This window comes from Silurus meridionalis, chromosome 17 (assembly GCF_014805685.1).
Source record: "Silurus meridionalis isolate SWU-2019-XX chromosome 17, ASM1480568v1, whole genome shotgun sequence".
Classification (NCBI taxonomy): domain Eukaryota; kingdom Metazoa; phylum Chordata; class Actinopteri; order Siluriformes; family Siluridae; genus Silurus; species Silurus meridionalis.
The window spans coordinates 5,483,328-5,510,830 of record NC_060900.1 but is presented as its reverse complement, the minus strand read 5'-3'; the positions used below and the strand labels follow the sequence as shown (position 1 = coordinate 5,510,830).

The window sequence follows — 27,503 nt, the reverse complement described above, 5'->3', positions numbered from 1 at the left end:
GTGCTGGTGGTGGTTTTTGATGGGCTTCTGTTTTATGCTGTGTTCTGTATGTTACTTTTGGGACCATAGGCAATTGTAGAACTTTGCTACCTGTAAGGTGAATTTACAGTTGCAGCAAACACCATTTTAGAACGTCTATACAGGGTTTCCTCTGGGTTCTCCAGTTTCCTCCTGCGTCTGACAAGCATATCAAGCAATTAACAAAACAAACATAAATAGTACCTTTAAACTAGAATTGGACATTTCCTGACAAAAATGTGAATGGTAATTGCAGTGCAAACGTCGTCACGAATCACAACTAGACCAGACTAGATTTTCCTCACACGTCCACACCTTTTGAACAAAAAATAAAATAAAATAAAATAAAATAAATAAAAACACATTAAAACATTATTTTAATGTAGATTGATTTTGCTCAATGACCACAAGAGGGAGACATTACGCTCTTAGTGGAATTTAGCGGACTATCTGTTTCCAGCTGTTTACAAAAGTCACACACAAACCAGTCAAATACAATCATTTCTTTGTACAGAACTATTTTAAATCGCTTCTCAAGTCCTATCTTTCTATCTAAAGAAAACACCTGCAGTGTTAGAGTCAGAGTTTCACTCTGCAACATACATTACACACATTCATGTCCAATATTTACACAGTGCAACATGTTTAACATGTAAACAGCCATCTGAAACACAAAACAATGTCGAGCCTCAACGTTTTTTTTCCACTGAAATCTTGCGCCTCTGGTGCACTCGGTGTCATTTCCCGTGTATCGGTTGTGTACATCCTGCTGCCAAAACACGCAAAAATAAAACCAAAACCAGCGGTCACACACAATATAATGTACATATTCGTTGCACAAAACGTGGACTTGGCAACCCATAAAATTCATATACAGTATACTTTCAAACATTCTTCATATCTGACCCTTATGCAACCCTTATGAAGAGAAGAATGGAGAGAGAAAAAGAGAGGGAGAGAAAGAGATAGAGAGAGAGAGAGAGAGAGAGAGAGAGAAGACAAAGGAGTGAGGGAGAGAGTGAGAGAGAGAGAGAAAGGAGTGAGAGACAGAGAGTGAGAGAGAGAGAGAGAGAGAGAGAGAGAGAGAGAAAGAAGTGAGAGAGATAGAGAAAGGAGTGAGAGAGAGAGAGAGAGAGAGAGAGAGAGAGAGTAAGGAGTGTGAGAGAGAGAGAGAGAGAGAGAGAGAGAGAGAGAGAGAAGAGAGAGAGAGAGAGAGAGAGAGACAGAGAAGAGTGTGTGTGTGAGAGAAAGGAGAGAGAGAGAGAGAGAGAGAGACAGAGAAAGGAGTGTGTGTGTGAGAGAAAGGAAAGAGAGAGAGAGAGAGAGAGAGAGAGAGAGAGAGAGAGAGAGAGAGAGAGAGAGAGAGAAAGGCGTGTGTGAGAGAGAGAAAGAAGGTAGTGAGAGAGAGAGAGAGAGAGAGAGAGAGAGAGAGAGAGAGAAAGGCGTGTGAGAGAGAGAGAGAGAGAGAGAGAGAGAGAGAGAGAGAGAGAGAGAGAGAGAGAGAAGGCGTGTGTGAGAGAGAGAGAAAGAAGTGAGAGAGAGAGAGAGAGAAGGCGTGTGTGAGAGAGAAAGAATGGAGTGAGAGAAAGAGAGAGAGAGAGAGAGAGAGAGAGAGAGAGAGAGAAGGCGTGTGAGAGAGAGAGAGAAAGAAGGAGTGAGAGAAGAGAGAGAGAGAGAGAGAAAGGCGTGTGAGAGAGAGAGAGAAAGAAGGGAGTGAGAGAAAGAGAGAGAGAGAGAGAGAGAGAGAGAGAGAGAGAGAGAAAGCAAGCCGACGCCCCGTTACCTCGAGTTGAGACTCGGTAACTGCTCACTTCAGCTCTGGTTCTGCTGCTTCTTCTGCACTTATTTTCCTCCTGTTGGAGATAAACAGAGAGAGAAACATTTTCCTCCTGAGGTTCTAAATCTATAACCTTCTAAAGGCTCTGACTGGGACCCCGGTATTAAAAATGTCAGAAACAGAAGCAGGACCGAGTGTTATGGAGAAACTGAAGACTTATGTCCGGACTCGGAAAGGAACCATACTGGCGGGGGAGATGGTGAGACTCATTATTTCCTTCTTCGCCATTACTTATGTTTATAAAGACACAGTGTTCGTGTCCCCTCACTGCGACCTGTACAAGTCTAAACTTATTTATAATGCGTTTGTTTTTCATTTAGTATTTAATGTTAGAAGAAGCAACAATTTTTTTACTGCGTTTCAACGCATTTTATTCAGAAAAAAACAACTATGACGCTTTCTGGCTCCGCCCACCTACAGTTTCTTTCCGTATTAAGTTTGTATTAAAGGATTACATTGAAAGTTAAAACAAGAAACAAAGTCCAAGACACACACACACACACACACACACACCCACTCACACACACACACACACACACACACTCACACACACACACACACACACACACACACACACAGTGTATGTATGCTATATGTATGCTAACAGTATCTATCTATATGTCTGTCTGTCTGTCTGTCTGTCTGTATAGATACTGTTTGGACAGCATTAGAAATGTTAGCTGTGTTAACTGAAACACATTTTATCTCTTATCACAGTTAATAATAGCAAAAAAAAAAAACCCTGACTCTTAAACACAAGTGTGTGACAGGTGTTGCTGAGGCCATGTGTTGCTGAGGTCAAGGGGCACACCTGTTGGCTTCATTCAAAACGCCACACACTTTCTCCTAAATGCCCTGATATGCCGCTTGGTTCATGCTTACTAATGCCAGCCACACATTCTTTCATGCAGTTTTTCATCTGGCAGACTGTATTATATTAAAACCAACCGGTCCAATCATCAGAAATGCTTCAAGACGCACAGTGTTCACTGAAGGCAGCAAAATCAGACAGTTACTTGGTGTAAAGTTTTTGCCAGTGAATCTTGGCCAGATCACATAAAAGTGGTTGTAGTTTTCCTACCAAACTCAATGCCAGGAGAAGGATACAGTGGGGAAAAAACGCAGTAAAGTAACGTGCAGTCATTTGCGGTAAACAGTAAAGAAAAAGTAAAGTCATTAGAGAAATGAGTTAACATGGATGTAACTTTCAATGAAATCAGGATGTAGTTTCCTGCCCGTGCCGTACACCCATCAGTGCCTGTGGTTACTCCGGATGCTCATATAAAGAAACGGTGATAAGAATCAGTACGTCGTAAAGCATTTATTATCACAGGGATTGAGAAATTCGACAGCTTTGTGTTGGTGGTGCAGCTTTCCGATGAATGGGAAACAAACGACTGTGAATCTTTCACATTTTCAGACTTTAACAGGCACGATCGTTGAAGTAATCATTACCCATTTTTAACAGTTTTATTATTATACATGCTAAACGTGCAGAATTATTACACAAAACATCAGACTTCTTTAAAGATGACTGTAAATGACAGGAAAGTCACAAAACTAATACGAAGATTGGATTGGATTCAGTCCCGCCCTGCTGTCCAGCGGCTTTCTCCCAGAATAGAGTAGACGTAATGCAATGGCATAGTGGCTGGGTAAAAAAAAAATTGCTCAAGTTTCAACAAGGAAGGAACTGCTTTAAATAAGAAGCAGGAACATGTGGCATCTGGATTTGCAAGATTCTAAAACCATAATACCTCCATGGTATTTCAGGTTCCAAATGTCTACCACAGTACACATTAGAGCTGATGTATTCCTTCACTTGAGCCATATTTAAGATAATAAGATCACTTTTAAACGTCATAGATGATTAACTATAATACGGATTGGTCATTTTTTTTATTTGAGTATATGCTTCCAAGTCACCACCCGGATTTATCAAAGCAAATAGTCTTCTGTTACATAATTCCTGCAGTGATGAATACAGTATTATATGAACACGTTCTCCACAGTTTTCTCTCACCACCCACCAGCCAACCCTCTTCTGTCATGTGACTGCTACCAGCGTTGGTGTACTTAAATACATTTTCTAAGAGTGTTTTTTCATTTTAGGAAACTTTGACTATATTTAAATGCGTTCAAGGAAAGGAAAAAAAAAACCATTCCTCGCCACTTGAATACATAAATTGCGCTAAACGAGAACCGGTCTAAACCTGTGGTTCTGGTGAAAGTTTGTAAAGTGTGGAACCACAAGTTAGTGTAAGTCTGGAACCACAAAAATGCTCTCCTTAAATATGTATAATGTCCAGGAAAATGTAGTTCTTATAGATTAGTTCTTTATTTTTGATGCTGAAGTACTTTTTCAAGCAAGAGCATTTCACCCAAGTATGAGAATTTTGCTGACCATGCTGCTTTACAGGGCATTGTAACAAAACTCTGCCCTTTCCCTCATGCCTGATCTCCCATGATTGGCTAATGTCACTGTGACTTACAGTGGAGCCAGAGTTTGCAGACACCCCCCCCCTACCACCACCACCACCACCACCACCAGCAAAAAAGGAGCATGACACTTTGGACAACATGTCCCAGCAAATGAATGTGTAACTTCCTTTCCCTCTTGAAGTCTTGCTGAATCGCACATGATTGGAGCTAATTCAGCACTAAGCTGCAACATTCTTCCCTTGAGATGACAAAGATGTTTTCTTTACTGAGAAATAGATAAGTCTTAAGTCTAGTCCATAGTCAGCATAGCATTTTGTGAGTCTCTGTTTTTATACAGTTTCACATCACGCTTTTTTCCGTCCGACTGCTTCCTGTGCACCAGTAATCTCAGAATGTTCTGTTTACTGATATCGCCTTCATCCGGAGTGGCTGCTAATCAGAGCCATGCTATCAAGTCTGCTTGTGTCCCACAAAACTGCACATCCAGGACATATTCTTCAATTTTCCTAAGTAATCTTTTTACCAATGTGGTGCAACATCTAAAGAAAAGCAGCCATAACTGGTTCTCAGGACCTTTTTATATCTTTTGTCCATTGACTATACATTGCTCTTAAAAAGTATAGAAGTGTAAACTACTTTTTCTTGCTGCTGCTCTCATTATAGGTCACCACACCGTCTCCATACCCCCCTGTCCTCTACATCTGCCTCTTTAAAACCAACTACCTGCTTGTCTTCCTTCACCACATCCATAAACCTCCTTCTTGGCTTTTCCTCTTTTCCTACTTCCTGGTGGCTCCATCCTCAGCATTCTCCTACAGATAAACCCCATGTCCCTCCTCTGCACATGTCCAAACCATCTCAATCTTGCCTTCCTCACCTTGTCTCCAAAACATCCTACATGCGCTGTCCCTCCCTAATAAACTAATTTCTAATCTTGTCCATCGTCGTCACTCCCAACAAAAACCTCAACATCTTCAGCTCTGCTACCTCCAGCTCCACCTCCTGTCTTTTACTCAATGCCACTGTCTCTAAACCATACAAAATCTCAGGTCCCACCACAGTCCTATAAACTTTCCCTTTCACTCTCGCAGATACTCTTCTATCACAAATCACTCCTGTCACTCTTCTCCACCCACTCCACCCTGCCTGCACTCTTTTCTTTACTTCTCTAACACACTCTCCATTACTTTGCACTCTTGACCCCAGGTACCTAAAATCCTCCACCTTCTCCACCTCTTCTCCCTGTAACCGCACCCCTTCACCGCCCTCCCTCTCATTCACGCACATGAACACTGTCTTACTCCTACTGACATTCACACGTGAATAGAAGTGTAAACAGTGGCTATAAAAGGTTTACACACCCTTATGTAATTGCAGCTTTTCTAAATATAAAGTCAGAATTACCAACAACATAAATGTCAGACTTGTTACATCATTAATGTGATCTTCCAACAAAAAAAAACAGAAAAAAAAAAAAAGAAATAGTTAATACTTGGAAACATTTTAAATAAAAAACCTACAACACTCTGATCGCAAAAGTGGGCACATCTTTTTATAATGGGGTTCCAACTGTCCTCAGAGTTTAACCACTTACATTTAAAATTAAGCCTTTAGGTAAAATGGCATTCACCTGTCATCAACTGTGATGCTGATTAAAACCAGATAAAAGTCAGTAGTTGAAGTAGTATTTGGTGAAATGTTTAGGGCACTGATTGGACTGTCACAGTACTGTCACATATGGAAAACCATTATAGTAAGTGGAGAAAAATGGGGCACCACAGAGGCAATGGAAAGACCACACGTCAATCCTATCGGAAACCTCTGGAACAACCTGAAAAGAGCCACACACAGGAGATCCCCTCGCAATTTGAAGAAACTTTTACTTTTTATGTTTGCTAAGAAGAGTGGAAAAAAATTCCAAAGTCTAGATGTGTAAAGTGAAAGAGACTTATTCATAAAGACCTGATGCTGTAATAAAGCCAAAATGTGCGTCCACAAAGAAAAGGCATGTTCAGGCTTATGCAGTAAAGCTGTGATAGGCTTTATATCCTAATTTCTTTTCTGGATTTCTGTTTGTTGGATTATTGCAGTAAAGCTGTAAGACGTCTGACATTTATGTTTTTGTCTTTGTTTTTTTTAAATATACACACTTTGTATATCCACTGTATACAATCATATTGCAACTCCTTCATGGGAATCATTCAGAAACTTTAGAACACAAACAAATCGACATGTTATGCACATTGTTTCATCTCCATTTGTTTCTTGTTGATCAAAAGCGTGTGTTAAGTACGAGTGTTTGCTAATCTCTGTGCAGCGGGAGTCTGCAGTGAGCGCGAACAGAGACTCATTGTTCGTTTTTCTCGAGTTCAGTCAGCCGCTGAGGTTCACAGAGGCAGCTTGTGCCAGTCTCTTCTCCTTATAAAGCGTCGATACATATGAGTATGAAGGAGGACTGGCAGCTTGCAGCGCCTTTAACCCCCGAGACGATCACACCCTCGCAAGATCTAATAGCTTGGGCTTTCTAGTTGACCTGAAGCTCCCAACGCTAACCAGATCTGGAGTGCAGATTTCGCTTGACTGTAATGTCATGTTGTGTTTTTAAAGAAATAGCCACATTTACATGCATCATCATGCATCAAATAAATTAAATTTGAATCACTTCTTTCTAACTCCTTACGTTTTCTCTCTTTTTATCTTTCTTCCTATGCAAAAGCTTTGGAAGCAGTGCAAGGTTTATTTTCCGTAAACATGCCACTTTTGCACCACAAGGTGAATGGAAACTAAAATTCCATCTCCTTATGTGGCTAAGCCGTCTGAAAGTTTAACTGAATGATCTCATTGGTGGAGAATAATTGTATTACAAATACAGGTAAACCTGCCTCGAATACTTCGAATTGTTTTCCAAACACTAAAAATATCAACCCCAAGCCTTGCTTCACAATCTAAAGAAATTCAGTAGCATTCCTCAATCTTGAGGAGTTTCCAGCCCAGCGCTTATATTTCATTAAGACATAAGGGTTTGCCGAGGGTGTCGAACATCGGTCAGGCTAAGCGGATTGAGCTCGCAGAGGGGGTATTAAAAGAAAAAGTGCTGGAGGAAAATTTATGAACAGACCCCATGCTTGTATCAGTTCAGAAAAGTCGGTTGAAAAGAATGCTTGTTTTCTGTTTCGCCAGGCTTCTGTTGGAAAGCCTGTCTTTTTTTCTTTTTTTTTTTTTGTAAAGCTTGACTTGACAATAAGAAAAACACTTTAGGAATGTTCATGAGATTCGCCCAACCAACTACTGCTGAAAAGTTCAAACCACTCCCTAAGATGGTCAATTTAGTTAAAAATGCCTTGTAGGCAGTCTCGTTTACCAGCTGAACGTGTTAGAATAGAGCGCAAAAAGTATTCGCATTGGGTTATTTTGGACTTTAACCTTTTTGTGTATGAAGCGAATGGGTGAGATTGGTCGCGAGAAGTGTGATAAGACAGTTACACTCTTGCATAATATTTAAATATTAGAAACTATTTTACCAAACACACCCTTATACTCTTGATTAGGAACACCGGTTTGATCACTCGCAACAGTTCTGAACCCTAGAAAGAAATCGATAGAGTAAATTGTGCAGGAGGATAATCCTTGTTAAAGAGAGAAGTCAGATTAGAATGGCTGGACTAGTTCAAACTGACATGACGCCTAATGTGGTTTTAAAGTAACTACCTTTTACAACCGAGTTGAGCAGGAAAGCATCTCAGAATGCACAACATGACCAGAAAACATAGGCGAATGAGCTACAAGCTACAGATGACCACATAGGGTTCGATTTCTGTGAGCCAAGAATAGAAATCCAAGAAGTAGTAGCCAAGAATAAGAATAGTAATCCGAGGCTACAGTGGGCACATAAACTGGAAAAAAAAAAAAGACCAGATGATCTGCTTAGTTTGTTTGAGTACTCGGTAACTACAAAATAATTGCAGGTATAGCCTACAATTTTGTTGTACACTTTTTTCCAGTGTACTGGTACTTCTCTGTATATTATTCATCATTCTCTGAAACTGGGACTCGACTGGGTAAAGATAAAACAATCTCATTACCTCAGGTTTATTTTTTTTACCCCCGGTGTTATCTCACAACAGAGCAATTACCCAAAACAGGCACAAGTTCCAGTGAACTTCAGACTCCGTATAGTGTGTACACACCGTTTCCTAGGCAACAGTTTTGTTTGTCGTGTTTAATCCCTTGACAATTAATAAACATTTACACCAGCAGCCCATCAACCGCCACTGTTGCTGCAAGACTAAAGAGTTTTGTAGATATTTAAATTCACACTATACAGCAAACTACAGAACTACGACTGATGCAGTTTGGCCATCCGAAATCAGCACTCACTTTGTGGCTGCGAAGGACCACCTGTGCACTGTGGAATATGTCTGTCTGTGAAGGAAAGATCTCAGGACTCTCTCAAAACCACTACCCTACACTATATAGACATGGGTTTGGCAACAAGATTTCTATGTGCCTTTTAAACACCCCAATCAACATTTAGTGATCTACTTCATCCCAGAGGTGTTCACTAATAGCTTCCAACCAAATGTAAATCATATCTTCATGGAGCTTGCTGTGTACACAGTGGGGTTGTAATGGAACAGATATGGGAAAATTTAATGCTACCTCATCTAAAGGCATCCTATACAATTGTGTCTCCAACTTTGCGGCAACGGTTTTGCGGAGGAACTACATATCGCTGGAAAAGTCATGTATCCCAATAATTTTGTCTGTAGAGTGTATTATGGGAATATTATGGCTCTCTGACGACGGCAGTTGATGTTTATTTCCAAGGGTATTTGGTTGCTATGTGCCGCACAAATGCAATGAGATGCACATGTCTCACAGGAAGCATGTGCTAACTGTCACTCTCAGGTACTTTCTGCTTGTCATCAATCGTCTTTTATACTTTTTTAGTATGTAAAGGTTTAGTCTGGGAAGTTGCATGTGAGTAGCTAAAATAACAAACTTTTTACTTTAGGATCCTAGTGAAGTATGTACCCTAATTTGTGACCTTCAGCTGTGGTTATTGAAGCTGGAAGCACACAATAGAATAGGATGACCCCCTCACTCTAAGTGTGTGTGTGTGTGTGTGTGTGTAGAATATGTAAAGCTGTTATTCATGCTATGCAAGGAATTCTAAAATGGAAATGAAGTTATCATCTGTACATTAATATATTCATATATTTAAATCCTTTCGTCTTTCGAAAACTAGTGCAAATTGGAATTAGCAAAAACAAGTTCAAATAAAAATGGGGTGAAATATATTGTACAGTATCCCCATATTCAGTACATATTCACATTATGTGTGCTGTATTGCACTTCCAACAGTTAACATTCTCATTACAGAGATAATGAGGTTGTAAAGTTGTATAAAGGAATCGAAAAGTTTAGTGTCTGTATGTTTGCTACTTATAATTTTAAGAATATCCCTAATGAGTAAGCTGTTTGCGAGTGGGGCAAAGAAATGCTATCCAAAAAATGGTAGGAGGGGGAAACCTTGGGAGGAACCAGATTTAAAAGGGAATCCCCCAGCTCCCATTGGGTTAGACCGGATGCCCATTCATTACGCTACAGAGCCAAGCACCAAGACAGCCAGACACAGGAAAAGTTTCTTCCCTCAGGCAATCTACCTCATTAACACAATAAAAAAAATTAAAATAAAACGCTTAAACGCTCTCCCCATTGTGCAATATAATAAAACATATGTGCAATACTACTTTACTCATTTATACTGTGCAATAACTTTTATACTGTGCAATAACTTTTATACTGTGCAATAACTTTTATACCTTTAATCTTCTTAATTGATTTGCCTTGGTTTTTTTTTGTTTTTTTTTCTCCTTAATTTCTGTTTTACTTTAAAAATGTGCAACCGGAAGCTTCTATTACCAAAACAAATTCCTTAATTACTTGGCAATAAAGCTCTTTCTGATTCTGATTAAAGTTCCATCACTGTTAAGGTGTGCTGTTGAGTGATAGCTGTTGAATGGAGTGGATGCTATTGAGCTTAAATGCAAAACACTTCATTTTAGGTTACATTTTTTTATCCTATTTACGGGGGGTTCCCGTAATGTTGATGAGTTACCAACAGAATTACAAATGTAGCGTAACACAGTATAACCGGGATGAGTAAGAAACCATGCTCTGACTAATGCTATTAAGATAAACTAGGCATGAAACCAGACCTTGGACCAAGTAGGGGTAATTGTCGCCTGCTTTTAGACATGACAAAATAACTGTGAATAATTTACCAGCTGAAATTAATAAATAACCAAATGCACTATTGTTCAGTAGGTGGTAGCTGGACAGCTGCACACCATGTAACAGGAAAACTGTCATTACAGGATGAATGAGGATTGGGAATGTTAAGTGAGATGTGGGTCAGCCATAACAGTTTGTGTCACAGAAATCAGCTGTATTGAGAACAATAAGTAATATTTTTTGTGCAAAAGAATATGATGCAATTTTTCATTTACTTGTGCGGCACTGAAGCGAAGCTGTATTACGAAACTCATATATGTGATTTGCATATATTCATGCATTCAAATAGTGTTTTACTGGTAGTCTACTAAAGACAGGATGAGGGTTTCCACTGGTTCAGGTTTAATGAGAATACAGCAGGATGTAATAACATTACCAGCTGTGAAGTCAGGAACTGCTTGATGGCAGTGGCAATAATGAACTCTTCCCCCTTCACACATACATTTTTCACTCTTCTTTTGTTTCTCAAAGTGTATAAAAAAGCAATGATTCGGGCAGTAGAGCAAAAGACATTCTGTGTATTTTATATACATTTACAAGTATAGTGGAAATGTACCAGGCAGTCCAAGGCTTAGATTACTTCATTCATAACTCAGTCAAGCAAAACTAATTGCCATAAATAGTTCAAAGAATACATAGTAAACTACATGACGAGCACTGCATCTTTCACCAGAAGTGCAAAAGTGGTAAATAGTTTTTGCAAAAAGGAAATGTAGATTTTCTCTTCACTAGTGTTCTAATGCGCATTTTTCTGTCAGTTCCTCAAATTACTGAGCAGCTGCCGCTGTCTAATTTCGAGGCATGCGTACAAGCACATTTACAACACAAGTGATAGAAATGCCATGTTAATTACCAGGATGTTGCTGTCTTAAGTTAGCAATAAAAGTTAGATTTTATTGCTCAATTCGTTCCACCATTAATTCCACTTGTTATAACATGGTCATTCATAGGTTGTAATATTAAGGGTGAATTTGTGTATCAGGCAAAGTGGTGTTTTTCGTGTTCATAGAGCTTTGCTTTCTTTATTACGGCAAAGAGATCTAAATGTTCGTTGGAGATTTTGTTTGTTTCTTGGGTACAAAAAATTTTAAATCTATTAGCATAGACATGGAGTTAAATAGAACAAAACTGCTTTTTGTGCCATTGTCCATCCAATCAATCATAATGCTTTTATTGAAACTCATGAAGTCTGCTGCTGTAGCCCATCTGCCTCGACATATCACCATCAGCTTCCTCAATCCAGCAATGTGGTCATGAGCTTTGCATGTTATTATTTATCATCCTTCTGCCACATGATTGGGTGTTTAAATAAGTGAATATACACTATGTGGACACCTGACCATACAATCTTTGTGTGCTTTTTAAACATCTTGTTCCACATTTCATCCCCATTTCTGTTATAATTATCTTCACTCATCTCTAATAGATTTTGGAGTGTGCTTGTGGAAATAATTGTAGGGTGTGGAGGCCTGGGGTGCAGTCAACATTCCAAATCATCCCTAAGGTGTTCACTAGGGTTGAGGTCATATTTTCATGGAGCTCACTTTGTGCACAGGGGGCATTGTCATGTGAGAACAGATTTCAGTTTCCTAGTTCAAGTGAAGGGAAAATGGAACGCTACAGTATTCAGTGGCATCTTACACTATTGTGTGCCATACAGTTTGAAAAAGAACCATTTTTGTCTAAAGACAGTGGGCTATTAGATATTTCAAGTACAAGATGTAATTAGACTTGTGTCATTTAAGGAGGGCACAGAAGCCTGGACATTTCGCTTGGTCTTTGTTTTATCAACACGTTTGAGTTTACTGTAGCAACAGTGATCCACAGGCGGGTAATTGCACACTTAGTTATCGGAACCTGAAACCTAGGACATGAAACTGTCAACGGATAACACCCAGTGCGCTCACATTTAGCACTTGATAAGTCACTATAGTAAGTAGAGGTTAAACACTGTGGTCGTGTCCTTGCTCGGAGCAAGGGATTCATTACCCAGATTAGCGAAATAGTTGTCGCTTTGACTCTCTTGTACCTTTGACATTGTAGATAACTTGTGAATTCTTGCATCATGCAGTGCAGCTTACACAAGCTCAATGGTGTTTAATAGTGTTTTGTCATGTTCACACAGAATACTGAATAGACGCTGATATATCAGTGTTTTGAAGGTGAATTGAGTATTTTTAGCACTTCATAACTCTTCAGTAATAGTCAGGATTCTTCATATGAAATCTTATAAGGCTCAGTCATACACAACCCCCCCAACTTTAGCATGGGGTGTGGAATGCAGAGGGAACAAGAGCCGTCTCTTCGCTCCTTTTTCACCATGGTTTAGTCCTAAACAATTTTAATAGCCCCCCACAAACTGTGAGGGAGACAAAAAATTTGCACGGTGGGTGCTAAAAAAGACACCTAAGAACAAATGGGAGGTTGTGTTGGTGTGTGAGTAATGCAGCAGGCTACTATGGGCACTGGAATGTGACATCCACTATTTATACAACACGAAACAAGAAAGGCAATGGTGGCACTATGGGTGTGACATCAGCATTATTGAGACGGTGTGTGGTCATGCGAGTAGGCTGTTCAAAGTGTGAGATGAATATAGGTGTGAATGGATATGACTGCGCACATGACATGTTTTAATAAATGCTGAAGTCTTTTGGATCGATTGAAGAACTAATTTTTGACCCCAGACGCTATATATGTGTGTGTATGTGTATATATATATATATATATATATATATATATATATATATATATATATATATATATATATGGAGCTGTCAATCATTTAAAATATTTAATCGGGATTAATCTCATGGTTGCCATGAGTAAACTCGTAATTAATCGCACATCTCTCCTAAATGTATCTTAAATTGATACTTTTCAAGTTTTTAATTCTCTAATCAGCATGGACAAATATGGATGCTTTATGCAAATGTTTATTATTAGTGAAACCATACTCAGCATAGAGCATGTTTTAAAGGTAATATATGTTTTTCAAAGAACTTCATCTCTATTAGATACGTAAAAAAAAAAACATAGGAATACCAGGTTCCATCGCTTCTCTTCTTTGCACTGAGCAGTTGACTTACACAAGCCTTTTTACATTTTCGGATGAGAGGGCAGCTCGTAAAAATACTCTGTTTTTAGTAATTATGGTGTCTGAACCCAAACAAAAGCAAACTATGTACCATATTGAATTGCATAGCTTCATAGTTTTGAATCGCTATCGAACCGTAATGCATCGAGATGTGAATCACATATCACTATTATATATACGACTGATACTGAAACTGTGAAAAACAATTATGTAATGAATGGTGTGATACCATTTTAACAAAGGAAAGGCTGAATCTCTAAACTCCGACAGATATCTGTAGCCATAGATTGTGTGAGTGTGGTCAATCACAGGTGGTCATGTATGTGGAAGAGGCCAGACATTACTTCTTGCGTGTGTTGCTGGAGGTTGCTAAGAGGAAGCTGTTGTCTCAGAGGAAGCAAGTGTTTGTATCCCTGGCTGGGAGCTGTCTTGCGATAGTTATATAGTGTGTAGGAACGGGTAAATGACAATATGAGTTTAAACACACAACAATATTTGTAAACCATATTACAGAATCTCTAAACCTGTCGTGTTTTATCTTTCTTTTTTTCTTTGTAGCTCCTAAGCCTTATCGTCACCATCTGTTACGCAGCGTCACTGTATAACGGATATTCGACGGTGGGGATTTGCGAGCTGATCTTCGCCGCCATTTTCTTCGGCATCTTCATGATGGAGCTGGATAAACAATTCCTGCTCGTCAACTGGCTTTGGACTGTAAGTAGCACACGAGTCCTTTTATCTCCATTTAGGTGCCAGCAAGAACATTATTGAGGAGGAACTTAAGAATTGATCATGTGAAACTGCAAGAAGGACGTTCTTAGTGCACATAGATTTCTTATCAAACATGGGTTGTTTTCTCAACACCTCTCTTAAACACCACAGCACCTGGTTTAGCGCATTTAGATTTTAGTTCGATTTGATATCATTTAGATGAAAAGATCTAACAAAAGTGCTGGCTTTGTGCACAGGAGCATTGTCAGGCTGGAACAGCATTGGGAAGAAAAAAGTGAGGAGAAAATGTAATGTTTCCACATCCAGAGACGTCCCATACAATTATGCGCTTTTAACTCTGTAACAACAGAAGCACCACATATGGCTGGAAATGTCAGTTTTGTCGATATATTTATTCTTTTTTACAATATGCTAATAGTGTAGAGTACTACAATAAATTTGGACATGCTTCTCCTTCATTGAGTTTTTTATTTTTATTTTTTTTTATTTTTACCATTGTAATCTTCTGCACAAAACCACTGATTGACTGAAGCGAGAAATGTCACAAATGAACTCTCACCTGTGAAATGAAAACTAGTTGACTGTCTCGTGAATCTGATGAAAGAATGCCATCGAAATAAACACTTTCCTATATAATTCCAGATAGGTTCTTTCATTGTGTTCAGTATTAACGCACAATGTTGAAAACAATACAAAGAAAAAAAAAGCGTGTCCAAACTATCGACTGGTACTGTATACGCCGGAGAGAAAAATCGGAGTGTGCTGAATGTGCAGAAACACCCAGACAGAACTAAACCTAAACAAAGCTTTGTTGTCTCGCCTGCTTTAGGACTTCTTCCGCGCTGTGATTGGTGCAGTGCTGTACATCTTGACCTCTTTGATTTGTTTGATCGCAGGAGCCGGAGACGGAGCACGCATCGCAGGAGGGGTTAGAACATTTCCTTATAGATTTATCGTTCGCTATTAATACGCCACTACTAAATGTCTACATTTTCTAATAAAAAATGTAAACCAGCGATCGCAATTTGAAACTTAATGTTCAGGTCAATCTTCTTTGAACCCAAGAATAACAAACTGTAAAAAAAAAAACAAATGTCTCAATGGATAATCTGTGCTTTTATCTGTTATAGGTGTTTGGACTTATTGCTGGCATTTTGTTTAGTTATGATACCTACACACTTATTACAGAAATCAGGAGCACCCGAGGGCGATCGACTGTTTCCACAGGTACACTATAGGGTCAAAAGTTTGTGGACACTTTACCTATAAGATTCCTATGTGGTTTTTTTAAAACATTCCACATTTAGTCCCCATTTGCTGTTATATTAAATCCACTCTTCTGGGAAGATTTTCCATTCGATTTTGAAGTGTGCTCGTGAAGATTTCTGCCCATTTTGCCTCACAGGTGTTCGTAAAGTCAGGCACTGATGTAGGGTGAGGAGGCCTGTAGTGCAGTCAGCGTTTTAATTCAACTACCTCCAAACCATGTAAACCATATCTTAATTGAGCTCACATGGAGTACAAAGGGTATTTTCACGCTGAAAGAGATTTGGGTCTCCTAGTGCAAGTAAAGAAAGAATATATTGCTACAGCATCCGAAACAAGTGCGTCCAACAAGTGTGTGGTAACATTTTTGGGGAAAAAACCACATATTGCTGGAAAGTCAGGTGTCCAAATACTTTTGTCCATATCCTTTGTACACGCAGGTCAGACGATATATTACTGAATGATCATGTGATTTGAAAATGTAGGCAGATTTAAGCAGGTTTTATATATTGTGTAGTTTCTTTTGTCTGTTTTTTCATATTTTCTCCTTCTTCTACTTCACAGATGCTTGAACATCATTATAACAGCAACAGCACCTGTTTGGGAAGAAGTTGGAAGAAACAAGGGACTGAAACATGGCAAACTAAGAATTTCAACAGTTGATGGGTATGATGAGGTCACTGATGTGGAATTGCGGATGCTGCGCAATGTCGTGGAAAAAACAAAAAGGACACAAAAAGGCTGAAATATTTGCAGTATTTAAGCCCAAAGTTTTATTTTATTTTATTTGGCAAATATTTCAGCCGTTGTAGCACTATTATTTAGGTTACACCAGAAGGCTTCTTTTAACGTCATGTGATGTCATTGTGATCACATGATTAGGAAATACTAAAGGGAGTGAAGAAGAATGATTCAATTTATATATTTATAAAAAAAATACAGTCCATCTTGCCCAAGAGACCAAGGAAGCATCACACTAGGAAAAGGGAAGTGAAAATAAGAAACTCTGGTTCAGTTTGGGTTTGGAGCTGTGTTGAGTCTGTTTCAAATACAACGTTCACTTGAATTGGCCGAATGTTACAGCTACAATTGATTCTGAAAACTAATATTTGATTATTGAATAGGTTATTGTTGTGCGTTCAATTAAAACATTTAATCTGAAGTAATCGGATAGTTCATTTTGTTTAATGTTTGTGTTGAGTTATTTAAGTACATTACTAGCTGTCAAATGAATAGTAGTAGTAATATAACATTTATAACAGTGTTTTGGCAAAGAAATCTTTCTAATTGTTTATTAGTATTTCATTTAATTAGAGTTTTTCTTCATTTTCCTTCACCAGTGACAGGAAATCAAAGGTGCTAACACCCTGATGTATGAATCGCTGAACCGAGTCGTAAAAAGGAGGTTTTTTTTGTGTTAAAAATGTCCGCTGTACACAACAGGAATTAATCCTGAACCCAGCTTCACTCACCTGTTAGTAAATAATTGGCTCTATAACGTACATTGCTATTTACTCACTCCATCTCTGATTACACACTTCTGTCTTTAATTGGTGATCTGGTCTAAATTGTTTCTGTGCATTATTTGACTTTGATTTTTTTTCCATGATTTACACACTATATTTAAAGAAACTTCTGTGTTTCCTATTGTTTTATGTGATGCATCTTTGTTTATGAAAACCTCACGTTGTTGTTGTTTTATTCATGGTTTGTTTTTTGAGGATAATGAGGTTAATATGCTTTAATGCTTTGTACACAGTCTTAGTTTTATCCTTTTACAGTTGAAAAAGATCATTTTCAATATTAGTTGCCCGTAATGTAACAGAGTGCCTTAAGACTTTTTTGTCAACATACTCAGGATACACCTTTCTTCCAATGTTCAGTATATATATATTTTTTTTATGTTAGTTCTTAATAACAATGGAAATAAAGACATTAAGCAGTGTTTTATTTTATTGTCACCGTTCTAATATCACTGTTTCTTTTATTTTTTCTTCAATCGAGCAATGTAGAATAAAAATGGTATAACCAAGCACAAGAATTTGTGGTACAGCCAATAGAAACTGAAATTGGTGAAAACAGCACCACCTTGTGTCTATAAAGAGAAGTTTACATTTAGAATTCTGGCATTTGATAGATTACTTTTTTTTTGTCATTTACAGAAATGTGTTGTTAAGTCTATCAGTAGATGCATCTTCATCCTGGTTCACTGGTTCAGAGAGTAAGAGTAATCACAGTCCCAGAAAAGACCTCAGCAAAAGAATGGGAATAAATGGAGTCCCAGGGGCCAGGCATTGAGCCTTGTTGGGTATCATTGTAGTTAGACTGCATGGAGCAAGTGTGGATTCCCTCCATGTAAGCTGATGAGAATCCATCTAAATAGGAAGCAGCATGTTGCCTTATTGTGTTATTACTACAAAGATGTGAAGATGGGGAAAAAAGCAGAATCTATATACTATATTACAGAATCAACTGAATGGTCATTAAGATGCTTTGGAGTTTTAGAAATTATAACTCAAATATAAAGCTGAACTGGATTGAAAAAAAAAAACAAGAATAGATACATATCTGTCACTCAAGCTAAAATTCTTTACCTGATTAGTTTAATTTACACTCACTGGTCACTTAAATAGGAACACAACTTCCTTACTTTCTTCAGCGGTAAAACTGTACGAGCTCCAGTAACAGATTTTGGTTTTTGGATGGCATTAAAATCAAGTGCGCTTCTGCTGTTTTAGCCCTTTCACCTCTGCATTCCACATGTGCATTCTGAGATGCTTTTCAGATGACCACATTTGTAAAGAGCAGCTATTTGTGTTATCAGCACCTTCATGTGGGTTCAAACCAGTCTGGCTTCTCTCATCATACTCTCAACAAATCATAGGATTTTGTAATTAAAGAGAACTTCTGTAACTCTCAGGGTGACAGCAGGGTGTTACTAAAACCCTTAGCTCATGCCTCTTGGCAGATATGGATCAGACAGTGTGCTCTTATATTCATTATTATGAATAGTAGGTAGATTAGGACCAGAGTATGGGCTTTTTCGAAATTTTCCTAAACTTTGCTTACATTTAAGATTAACAGAGATTTTCCGTCAAGCCTTTTCTTAATATGGAACATAATTTACAGTTTCATATTCTTAGATGTGTGGTCTCCAAACATTTTGCTTTGCAATACAGCAGAACAGTCAGTAAACCTATAGAATTTCCATGAACCACGTTTTTAGTCCTGATCTATAATTATAATTGTACCAATATAAACCAATTTTAAACCAATATAATCAGGTCAACATGTACGTACTTAACAACACTATTTTATAAGTTTCTCGGCCAAATAACAATACATTTGTAATAAGTTTTAAATTGTTAAAACATTGATAAACGTGCAGAGCTTGTAATTGATTCCATGTTTTATGTTTAGAAAACACCCACACACAATTAAGATGTATAGTTATATAACTAAGCTGTTTGCTCTCGGTTGATTACTGACACAAATGCAGATCTAGCTTGACTGAACCCTGAGGTAGCCACAATTATACATAAATTATATCAACTTTATTTGAGTTATATTTAGAACAAGTGAAAAGTAAACCATGTAATCTTTGAGCCTGAGCTTTTAGAAGTTTTTTCAGAATAATGCAGAAACACTATTGATAAAATGCAATTGCTGGCATTAGCCACTAGAGGGTAGCATGCACATAGTGTTGTTTTGATCATTATATTGACAAAAGGTTATGGACACCTAATAATAAAATGTCTTCATTAACAAGGAATTGAGCTGCTGTCCCGGGTATCCCGGGTATCACCAGGTTCTGCACAGTTAACAATTCCTTTCTCAGTATTGTGTGTGGATGAACTTTAAACCAACACCATCTCGGTTGGCTTAGTTCAGAAATTGTAGTATAGGTTATCCAGGTGACTCTCAGCACTTTTAGAGGATAGCTACATATGCAACTGGAACTGAATCTAATTCAGCAAAAAGGTTCCAGGGAACATAACAAAGGTATTACCTTCTCCATCATGGAGTTTTGGAGGATGGATTTGGACTGTAGTTAATGTCAACAGTCTGCTACACTGACTCAGGACTACAGCTTGCTTCTGATCACCATCACTGCGCACCTCAGCGTCGTTTATCTGTAATAAATGGACATTCGGTGCAACCCAGATGAGGATGGGTTCCCTCTTGAGTCTGGTTCCTCTTAAGGTTTCTCCCATATGGATCTTGGAGAGTTCTTCCTCGTTTACCAGAGATTTTTATCACCACATTATCTGTATAAAGCTGCTTTGAGACAATGTTCATTGTTAAAAGCGCTATGAATTGTATATTGTTTGATTTCATAAACCCACAGGTTTTGTCAGTGGAACTATAAGTTCAATTCAGTTTTATTTGTATAGCACTTTTAACAATGGAGTGGTTTTGTTGAGATAAAGTTTGAATTTGTGCCTATAGTTTTTTTGTTTGTTTGTTTGTCCCTAATGAGCGAACCAGTGACTATTTACTGAAATGTTATGGGGAAGAAACCTTGAAAGAAACCAAACCCAAAAGAAAAAACCCATCCTCATCTGGGTGTCACTGAATGTCCAATTCATTATGAAATATAACTTGAAGAAATAAAGAGAAATAGCACGAGCGGGTGGATTACTATAAAAAGATAAAGGGGGCAGAGGCAGAAGGTTGACTATAGACTGATAAAAGAGTGAGGCTAATTGGATGGGTACAGGGAGTTGAAGGGGTGGGACCAGGTGAATGATTGTAGAGATATGAAGGTGTGGGAAAAGAAGGTTTTGTATAGACAGAAAATGGGTGAGGGTACAGAGATGAAGGGGCAGGAGAAGTTTTCTCATTGTTAATGTATTGGATGTTTACTATTTCTCTTTTTACCTTTGTATGTTCAAAGTGGTATCTCAGTGGATACGATGTTGAAAGTCTGGTCAGAAGGTCAAAAGTTTAAATTCAAACGGCCTCTGCTGGGCCCTTGAGCAAGGCCCTTAACCCCTTAATTGCTGATCTGTGTAACTGAGATAACTGTAAATCTCTCTGGATAAGGATGTCTGCTGTAAATGTACAAATGTTACAAAAACAACTTTTTATTGCATTAAAGAATTTCTCGTCTTTTTTTGTTGTTGTCATTTCCTGTAGACACACAATGTTTTATTAAGAGCCTCTAGAAGTCTGTTTTCTATCAGGACCGTTTTGCAGATGAATCACTGAACTGTGTGTGTGTGTGTGTGTGTGTTGTCACACACGAACAGGGGTTGTGGCCTCGCTGACTGGGCTCAGCTGAGAGAACACAGAGAACAGCCCGGTCCTGTAGGTGTAGCCCGTTTCACGTTCACCTCCTTCTCCAGATGACGTGACCTACCGGAATCCGGAGCTTTGAAGACAAACAGCACGAGCGCACGGGACGGGACAAAACGAAGACGCGTGTCCATATGGAGCGACTCGCCTGAGTTTGCTCGGAGACACGTTCCTTCGGACGCTCGCGCTTGCGACTCGACATGTTCACGCGCGGCTCGAAAAAGCGCCGCTCGAACCGTTCGGTAAGTGCGACCCGACTTGTTACGTCACAACACCCAGGAAAGCTCGCGCTTCTTCTCTACCATTACAGTCGGTTCCAGGTTGGGTGCTTTTGTTTGCTTTGCGCTTTACCTGGGGATTTTTTCCCTTTTTGGCGGCCGCCATGAAAACTTTCATCTCCCAAACTTTTAACAAAACGTGTTTTTTTAGACTTGTTTCGTTCTTTTTATTGGCCGTACGCGAAACACGTGATTATTTTCACTCTTCATATCCATGTTATAAAAAAAAAAACTTTTCGCGACCATTGTATGCCATTTAGGGGCGGGGACAAGAGTAAATGACGTCATACTTACCTGAGCAGGATGCTTTGTAAATTGCAAGTTACTGCATTAAAGGGGCAATAAGTAATTGTTGTCAATATATTTAACTATTTAAAATATGTAAAAAAAATAATAATACTTTTTGTATAAAAGTGTGAAAATGTATTATGCAAAAATCTGTTGTAGCTGAAGGAAGAAAAAAAAGGGAAATCACTGTAGATCCTGGAGTAGGAGCGCTAATATTACCTAATTAACCATTAAAGAAGTGCAGTGGAGATTTTAAAAATGGGGGAAAATAAACAAATGAAGGAAAAAATCCTACAATTCAGAAGATAAGGCAAAAACAACACTTCTTTATTTTGTGCAAACTTGTAAACTGTAACTCAAAATCCTATTAATGAACTCAAATCAAACCGAGAGCATGCACAGGTGGTGCCATACACACGCTCTGAACATATCCTTCAAAGCAAATATTTTGTACTTGAGATGGGCTGGAAATCCACCTCAACCATGAGGTATAATCTAATCAAATCCCGAGTCAGTGACCCTGACTCTGACAAAGGGTTAATGAAGATGAATGAAATCTAAATGAATTTGACCATAGGGTCTACTATGGTACACTTTGTTAGTACTCTGGGAGCACAATTACATCTGTAAATTCATTTTTTCTGGACAGGGGACATGGTGGCCTGGTGTTTAATACGGTTTCCACGCACCTTTGAGGTCAGAGGTGTGCAGGGTTTCCTTCGGGTACTTCAAATTCCTCCCTAAGTCTAAAAACATGTTTTGTAGGCTGATTGCAGACAATTTGTAAAAACCAGCGTCTAAATGTGTGTAAATGTGCCCTGTGGTGGGTTAACACTCCTAGGTTAACATTAGAACAGTTTTTGTACTTCTACCCACACTCTAGTCAGAGATTCTCAAAGGTATTTTTTTTCACCCTGAACTTTACATAACACGTGGTGCTTGGACCCCTAAATCCACTAACCGAATGTACCTTTTTTACCTGTACATTTGGTTAATGCACATATGATGACAGTCTGGATTACCTTCTCATTAAGGCAAATTAACTAGTTGTTTTATTTTAAATGTTGGAATGTGTTCCTTTTTTACACAAACACTAAGGTCAGAACAGCTTTACCCTTTCTTTAACTTGTGATTGTTAGTGTTGAAAGCGCTGTGGATGAAGTCTGTAGGATTGTTTGTCTATATTCCTGTCCTAAAGGAAGTGCTTTCTATTCAGTAAAATTCCTTAAAGAGCTTGGAAATCACATGCAGGAAAAAGAACAAGCCCTAAAAGTAGATCCAGCAACTTGATTCACATGAAAATAAGATTTACAACCACTAGCGTTACGTATGCGGTGTTTTCTGAGTACGTTTGAAAGCCACTGAACAATAATGGTGCACTTCTCGTTCGGTGGGACGTTGAAATTTGACCTTCGTAATAACATCTGTAGATCTCATGCATAAAGATGTCCAGACCGGCTGATTTTAGTACTCCCAGCTTGCCGTGGTACCAGAGGCCCACGACCTTGTGACTTTTAGCCAGTAAATGTGTAACAAGCTAGTCGTGTGGTATGCAAACAGTTACTGAGGCTCAGCCATATAGTAAGGTTGCGCAGTTATATTAATATTTATCACACGCTGAAAAGTAATGGCATTCAGCAGTGGTGATGTTTTGCAAAGAGCTTTGCCCTAGACTATTGTTATGGATCTAGTGTCATATTGTAAGAGTTTGGCCCGGTCAGGTGGCTGCAGAGAGGAAATATTTCCCGAGGGTGCGGGTGGGAAGAAAACCTTGGGAGCATCCTGTCTCACGGTGAAAGTTAAGAGGCCATCTTCCTTTGAGCCACAAAACACGGTGTAGGGCGAAAAATCTTCACCGCTATACTGCAAGGAACGCTTTGCTTTTCAGCTGTTTATCTTTTGTACGTCAACCTTATCTCTGGCAAACATGAACCTCTAAAAGGTAGCCGTGGTATCGGTACATTGATAGCAGCAGTGGGGAAACAGATTTTCTTGAACTATGGATGGCATAAATCAATCTTTTGCAATTCTTCATATTTTTTTATAGCCAAATCCTGCCAAGACAAGTTAAAGTGCACTGAAGTGCTTGAACTTATCCATTACATTTGATCTGAAAAGCATGCTCCTCTTGTATGATTTATACGTTCGCGTTATTTGCAGTTGGAGGGTATTTAGGCTCGGCTCGTGCATGTTTACTGCTCTCACAGTGGCATATCAGGTCACCGTTTGGCCAGGTGTGTGAATTATGCTTGCTCAGCTTGTGATGTTCTGTGGCTTTTAACTGCTTCCAGCACCGAATTAAGTAAAGCTGGATGACTTAATGAGGGCAAAGATACTATTGATACCCTAATTTAAGGTGGAAATGAAAGCCTTTTGGAACAGGAAAGGGGCATGTCAGGATTATCATATGAAACCTCAGAGAACCTGCAGAAACAAAGTAAAGTTTTTTTTTGTCATGCTTTGCAGTTTTGTTTTTGTTTGAGGATATTTTTCCACACAAGCTGAATCACCTGAATTTACAATGTGTATATACTTCCATGTGCATCAATTTTGATGTCTGTAACAAGGGTGATGTAGGAAAGAAAATTTAATTACAGACGCTCCCCACTTTAAGAACATCCACTTTACGAACTTTCGCAGATACGAACAAACCTGTTCTCAAAGTGAAATTTGTTCGGAGTCGGAAAAATTTAAAACGCAGTAGCACCGCCGCGAGCTAGTCGTCGACCGTAACGAGTCTACATGATGCGCACTGGACTCGGGCCAATGAATTTTTTAAAGGGATATTTATTTTTATAAATTTTTATTCTTTCTTTCTGACTTCATACAAGATATTGTATACAGTATTTAAATTCTTTCTATTTGTTTAGTATATTTTTTGTTTATTAGGAGATATGCGTAGTCAAAAATGAACACTAACAACTTACGAACAAATTCATGGTACAAACGGTTGTTCGGAATGTAACTTGCTCGCAAAGTGGGGAGCGTCTGTATTTATGTGAGACGATGAGCAAAATAATTTGTTTATTGGTTTAACTGTCTTTTTTCCCTTAATTTTCTTTTAAGGGTCAAAAATAAGCAAATAAATGTTTTTTTGTGTCCGGTTACACCCCTAATATATATTAGGGGTGTAACCTAATAAATAAATAAATAAATAAATATATATATATATATATATATATATATATATATATATATATATATATATATATATATATATATATATAAGGTATAACAGGACACAAAACACAGTTCGTTATGTACCTCAGTTTTTAAATCACGGTTCGATCAAATTTTGGTACAGTTAAGAAATGCAACATATGAAATTGCTTGTCATTTTATTATTAACAGAGTTTATTATTATGAACATTTGTAAACATCAACAGTTTACATTAAAAACTATTTAAAATAAAATGCCTGCTTGGTTAAATAATATATAAAACAATATATAAAAAAAAATCAATAAAATAGAATACATCAAATTAATGCAATAGACTTAATTATATTAATTATATTGAGTAATCTGTTAAATTAGCACACATTACATTTATTAAATTAAATTAAATAAATGAAAGAATTAAATAGTTTACATTTGTTAGACATTGTTTCACCGTAATCGTTCTTTATCGCATTGCTTTTTGTGCTTTTTTTTTCTCACATATTTGCAATGATATTTCATAACATCAAAATCCTGCACATGCTTCCATTTATATTATTATTAGCAACTTAAATACCTAATAGCTCTGACTATGACAGCAATGAGCAGTCATAGCAAACTTTTTTCCCACTATATCTTTCACAGCACACCAGCCTCAGAAGCTTTGGTCTATTCCAGTTTGTGAGACGACAGTTTTCGTTCCTAGTACAGTTTTTATAGTCATCGTTATAGTGACACGCTGGTGGCCTGTTTTTCTGTGCAATTAGGTGACTCGATTACATACAGTGATAGAAAAAATAGGAAGAGATGTATTTGAATTTTTAAAGTGCTGACAAATAAGTGTATGTACACATTTATGTTTGTACTTAGGTTTTTTATTTCTTCTTCTTCTTTTTTCGGCTTCTCCCATTAAAGGGGTCACCACAGTGGATCATCCATCTCCATACCCTCTACATCTGCCTCTTTCAAACCAACTACATGGATGTCTTGCCTCACCACATCCATAAACCTCCTCCTTGGCCTTTCCCTTTTCCTCCTTCCTGGTGGTTCCATCCTCAGCATTCTCCTACATATATACCCCATGTCCTTCCTCTGCACATGTCCAAAACATCTCAATCAGGCCTCTCTTACTTTGTCTCCAAAACGTCCTACATGACCTGTCCCTATAATAAACTAATTTCTAATCCTGTCCTTCGTCGTCACTCCCAACGAAAACCTCAACATCTTCAGCTCTGCTACCTCCAGCTCCACCTCCTGTCTTTTACTCAATGCCACTGCCTCTAAATCATACAACATCGCAGGTCTCACCACAGTCCTATAAACTTTCCCTTTCACTCTCGCGGATACTCTTCTATCACAAATCACTCCTGTCACTCTTCTCCACCCACTCCACCCTGCCTGCACACTTTTCTTCACTTCTCTAACACACTCTCTATTAGTTTGCACTGTTGTCCCCAGGTACCTGAACTCCTCCACCTTCACCACCTCTTCTCCCTGCAACCGCACCACTCCACTGCCCTCCCTCTCATTCACACACATGTACACTGTCTTACTCCTACTGACTTTCATTCCCCTTCCCTTCAGTACTTACAGTAATCCCTCACTTTACCGTGGTTTAAACTTGCGCCCGCGGTTTATCACGGAATTGCATTTGCCACATAGCTAATTTGTTTCGCTGAATTTCTTGGTCCCTCACGGAGAGCACAATAGACCAAAAAACTTATAGGGAATTGTTTTTATAGAGTTTTATGTTGAAATAATGAAATGTATTAATAAAAATTTAATTATTAATTATAAAATGAAGTAAAATGTTATTACAGTACCTTATTCTGCAAAATATTGAGTGCGATTTGATTTTCATCTTCTGTATGCATATTTGAATGGTTAATCTTAATGAAGGTGTTTGGCTCCCTGGGAATGTTGATGAATTGAAGATTTTGCATACTAATGAGATTTAAATAGTTCAAGCAGGCAGAGAGAAGGAATCCCGAGTATTTTCGCACACATCTAGGGCGATGGTTTTGCTCGTGCGTGACTGCGTTTGTGTTTGATCCAACATTTAAATTCTATAATGGTTGTTAGCCTTGACGTAAATTTATAGCTTGTGACTGTGCGCAGGTGTGGGGAAATAAAAAAAGAAATGTGGCTCTCCCTGTCTTTCTCTCTCTCTCTCTCTCTCTCTCTCTCTCTCTCTCACACACACTGTTTCATTTTAATAAACTGAAGCAATTAAGCCTTTAGTAAGAAGAAAGGAAACAGTCCTTCTCCTGCTCACCCTCTCTCTCTCACCCTCTCTCTCTCACCCTCACTCTCTCTCTCTCGCTCTCTCTCTCTCACCCACCCTCTTTCTCTCTCTCTCTCTCTTTCTCTCTCTTACACCCTCTCTTTCTCTCTCTCACTCACTCTTGCTCTTTATCTCTTTCTCTTTCATAAGTGAATGTTTGTGCTCTGGTCTTGGTTCACTGAAGTGGCAGAGTTCACTGATTCTACGAGCTGTGTTTTGTTTCAGCAACACACGTTTCCATAGATGCTCTCGCTCCAAGCTTCAAGTGGCTGCCGGCTCAAGCGCTTCTTCCTCTGTTCTCGTTCGTGCTCGCTGTTGAAATTCATGTTACTGCACACTTTGTAACTTTTCTACATTATTATTAATATATAATTATTTGAATACATTGTTAAAACGTTATTCATTCAATTTATCTTTTCACTATAAAATGCAGTTGTCCAATTAGTCACTTATGTGGCAACAGCACAATTGATAAACTCATGCAGATACAGGCCAAGAACTTGACTTAT

General features: G+C 38.4%; 2 protein-coding genes and 1 long non-coding RNA gene across 3 annotated transcripts in view; 2 read left to right on the top strand and 1 right to left on the bottom strand.

Annotated features, from left to right (window-relative positions):
- Positions 1-378: 378 nt before the first annotated feature.
- On the bottom strand, positions 379-1,927 carry LOC124399801. The gene is made up of 2 exons (XR_006928279.1): positions 1,802-1,927; positions 379-787 (listed from the first exon to the last, which is right to left on the bottom strand). It is a non-coding gene; the product is annotated as an uncharacterized LOC124399801 (long non-coding RNA).
- On the top strand, positions 1,740-17,639 carry plp2b (proteolipid protein 2b). Its single transcript, XM_046870994.1, has 5 exons — positions 1,740-2,054; positions 14,250-14,405; positions 15,253-15,351; positions 15,554-15,650; positions 16,254-17,639. The coding sequence occupies exons 1-5, from the start codon at positions 1,965-1,967 to the stop codon at positions 16,259-16,261; spliced, it is 450 nt and encodes a 149-aa protein (XP_046726950.1). The 5' UTR covers positions 1,740-1,964; the 3' UTR covers positions 16,262-17,639.
- Positions 17,640-20,914: 3,275 nt separating this feature from the next.
- prickle3 (prickle homolog 3) overlaps positions 20,915-27,503 on the top strand; it is a 33,510-nt gene continuing 26,921 nt past the window's right edge. Inside the window, exon 1 of the mRNA XM_046871615.1 lies at positions 20,915-21,229. Coding sequence (XP_046727571.1) covers positions 21,188-21,229 — 42 coding nt within the window. The 5' untranslated portion in view covers positions 20,915-21,187. The remainder of the gene's footprint in view (positions 21,230-27,503) is intronic.

Bases quoted from the DNA above. Each gene is read 5' to 3' on its own strand.
- plp2b (XM_046870994.1), top strand. From the start codon at position 1,965: ATGTCAGAAACAGAAGCAGGACCGAGTGTTATGGAGAAACTGAAGACT. The intron at 14,406-15,252 runs GTAAGTAGCACA...CGCCTGCTTTAG, and splicing joins TCGTCAACTGGCTTTGGACT to GACTTCTTCCGCGCTGTGAT. The intron at 15,352-15,553 runs GTTAGAACATTT...TATCTGTTATAG, and splicing joins GAGCACGCATCGCAGGAGGG to GTGTTTGGACTTATTGCTGG.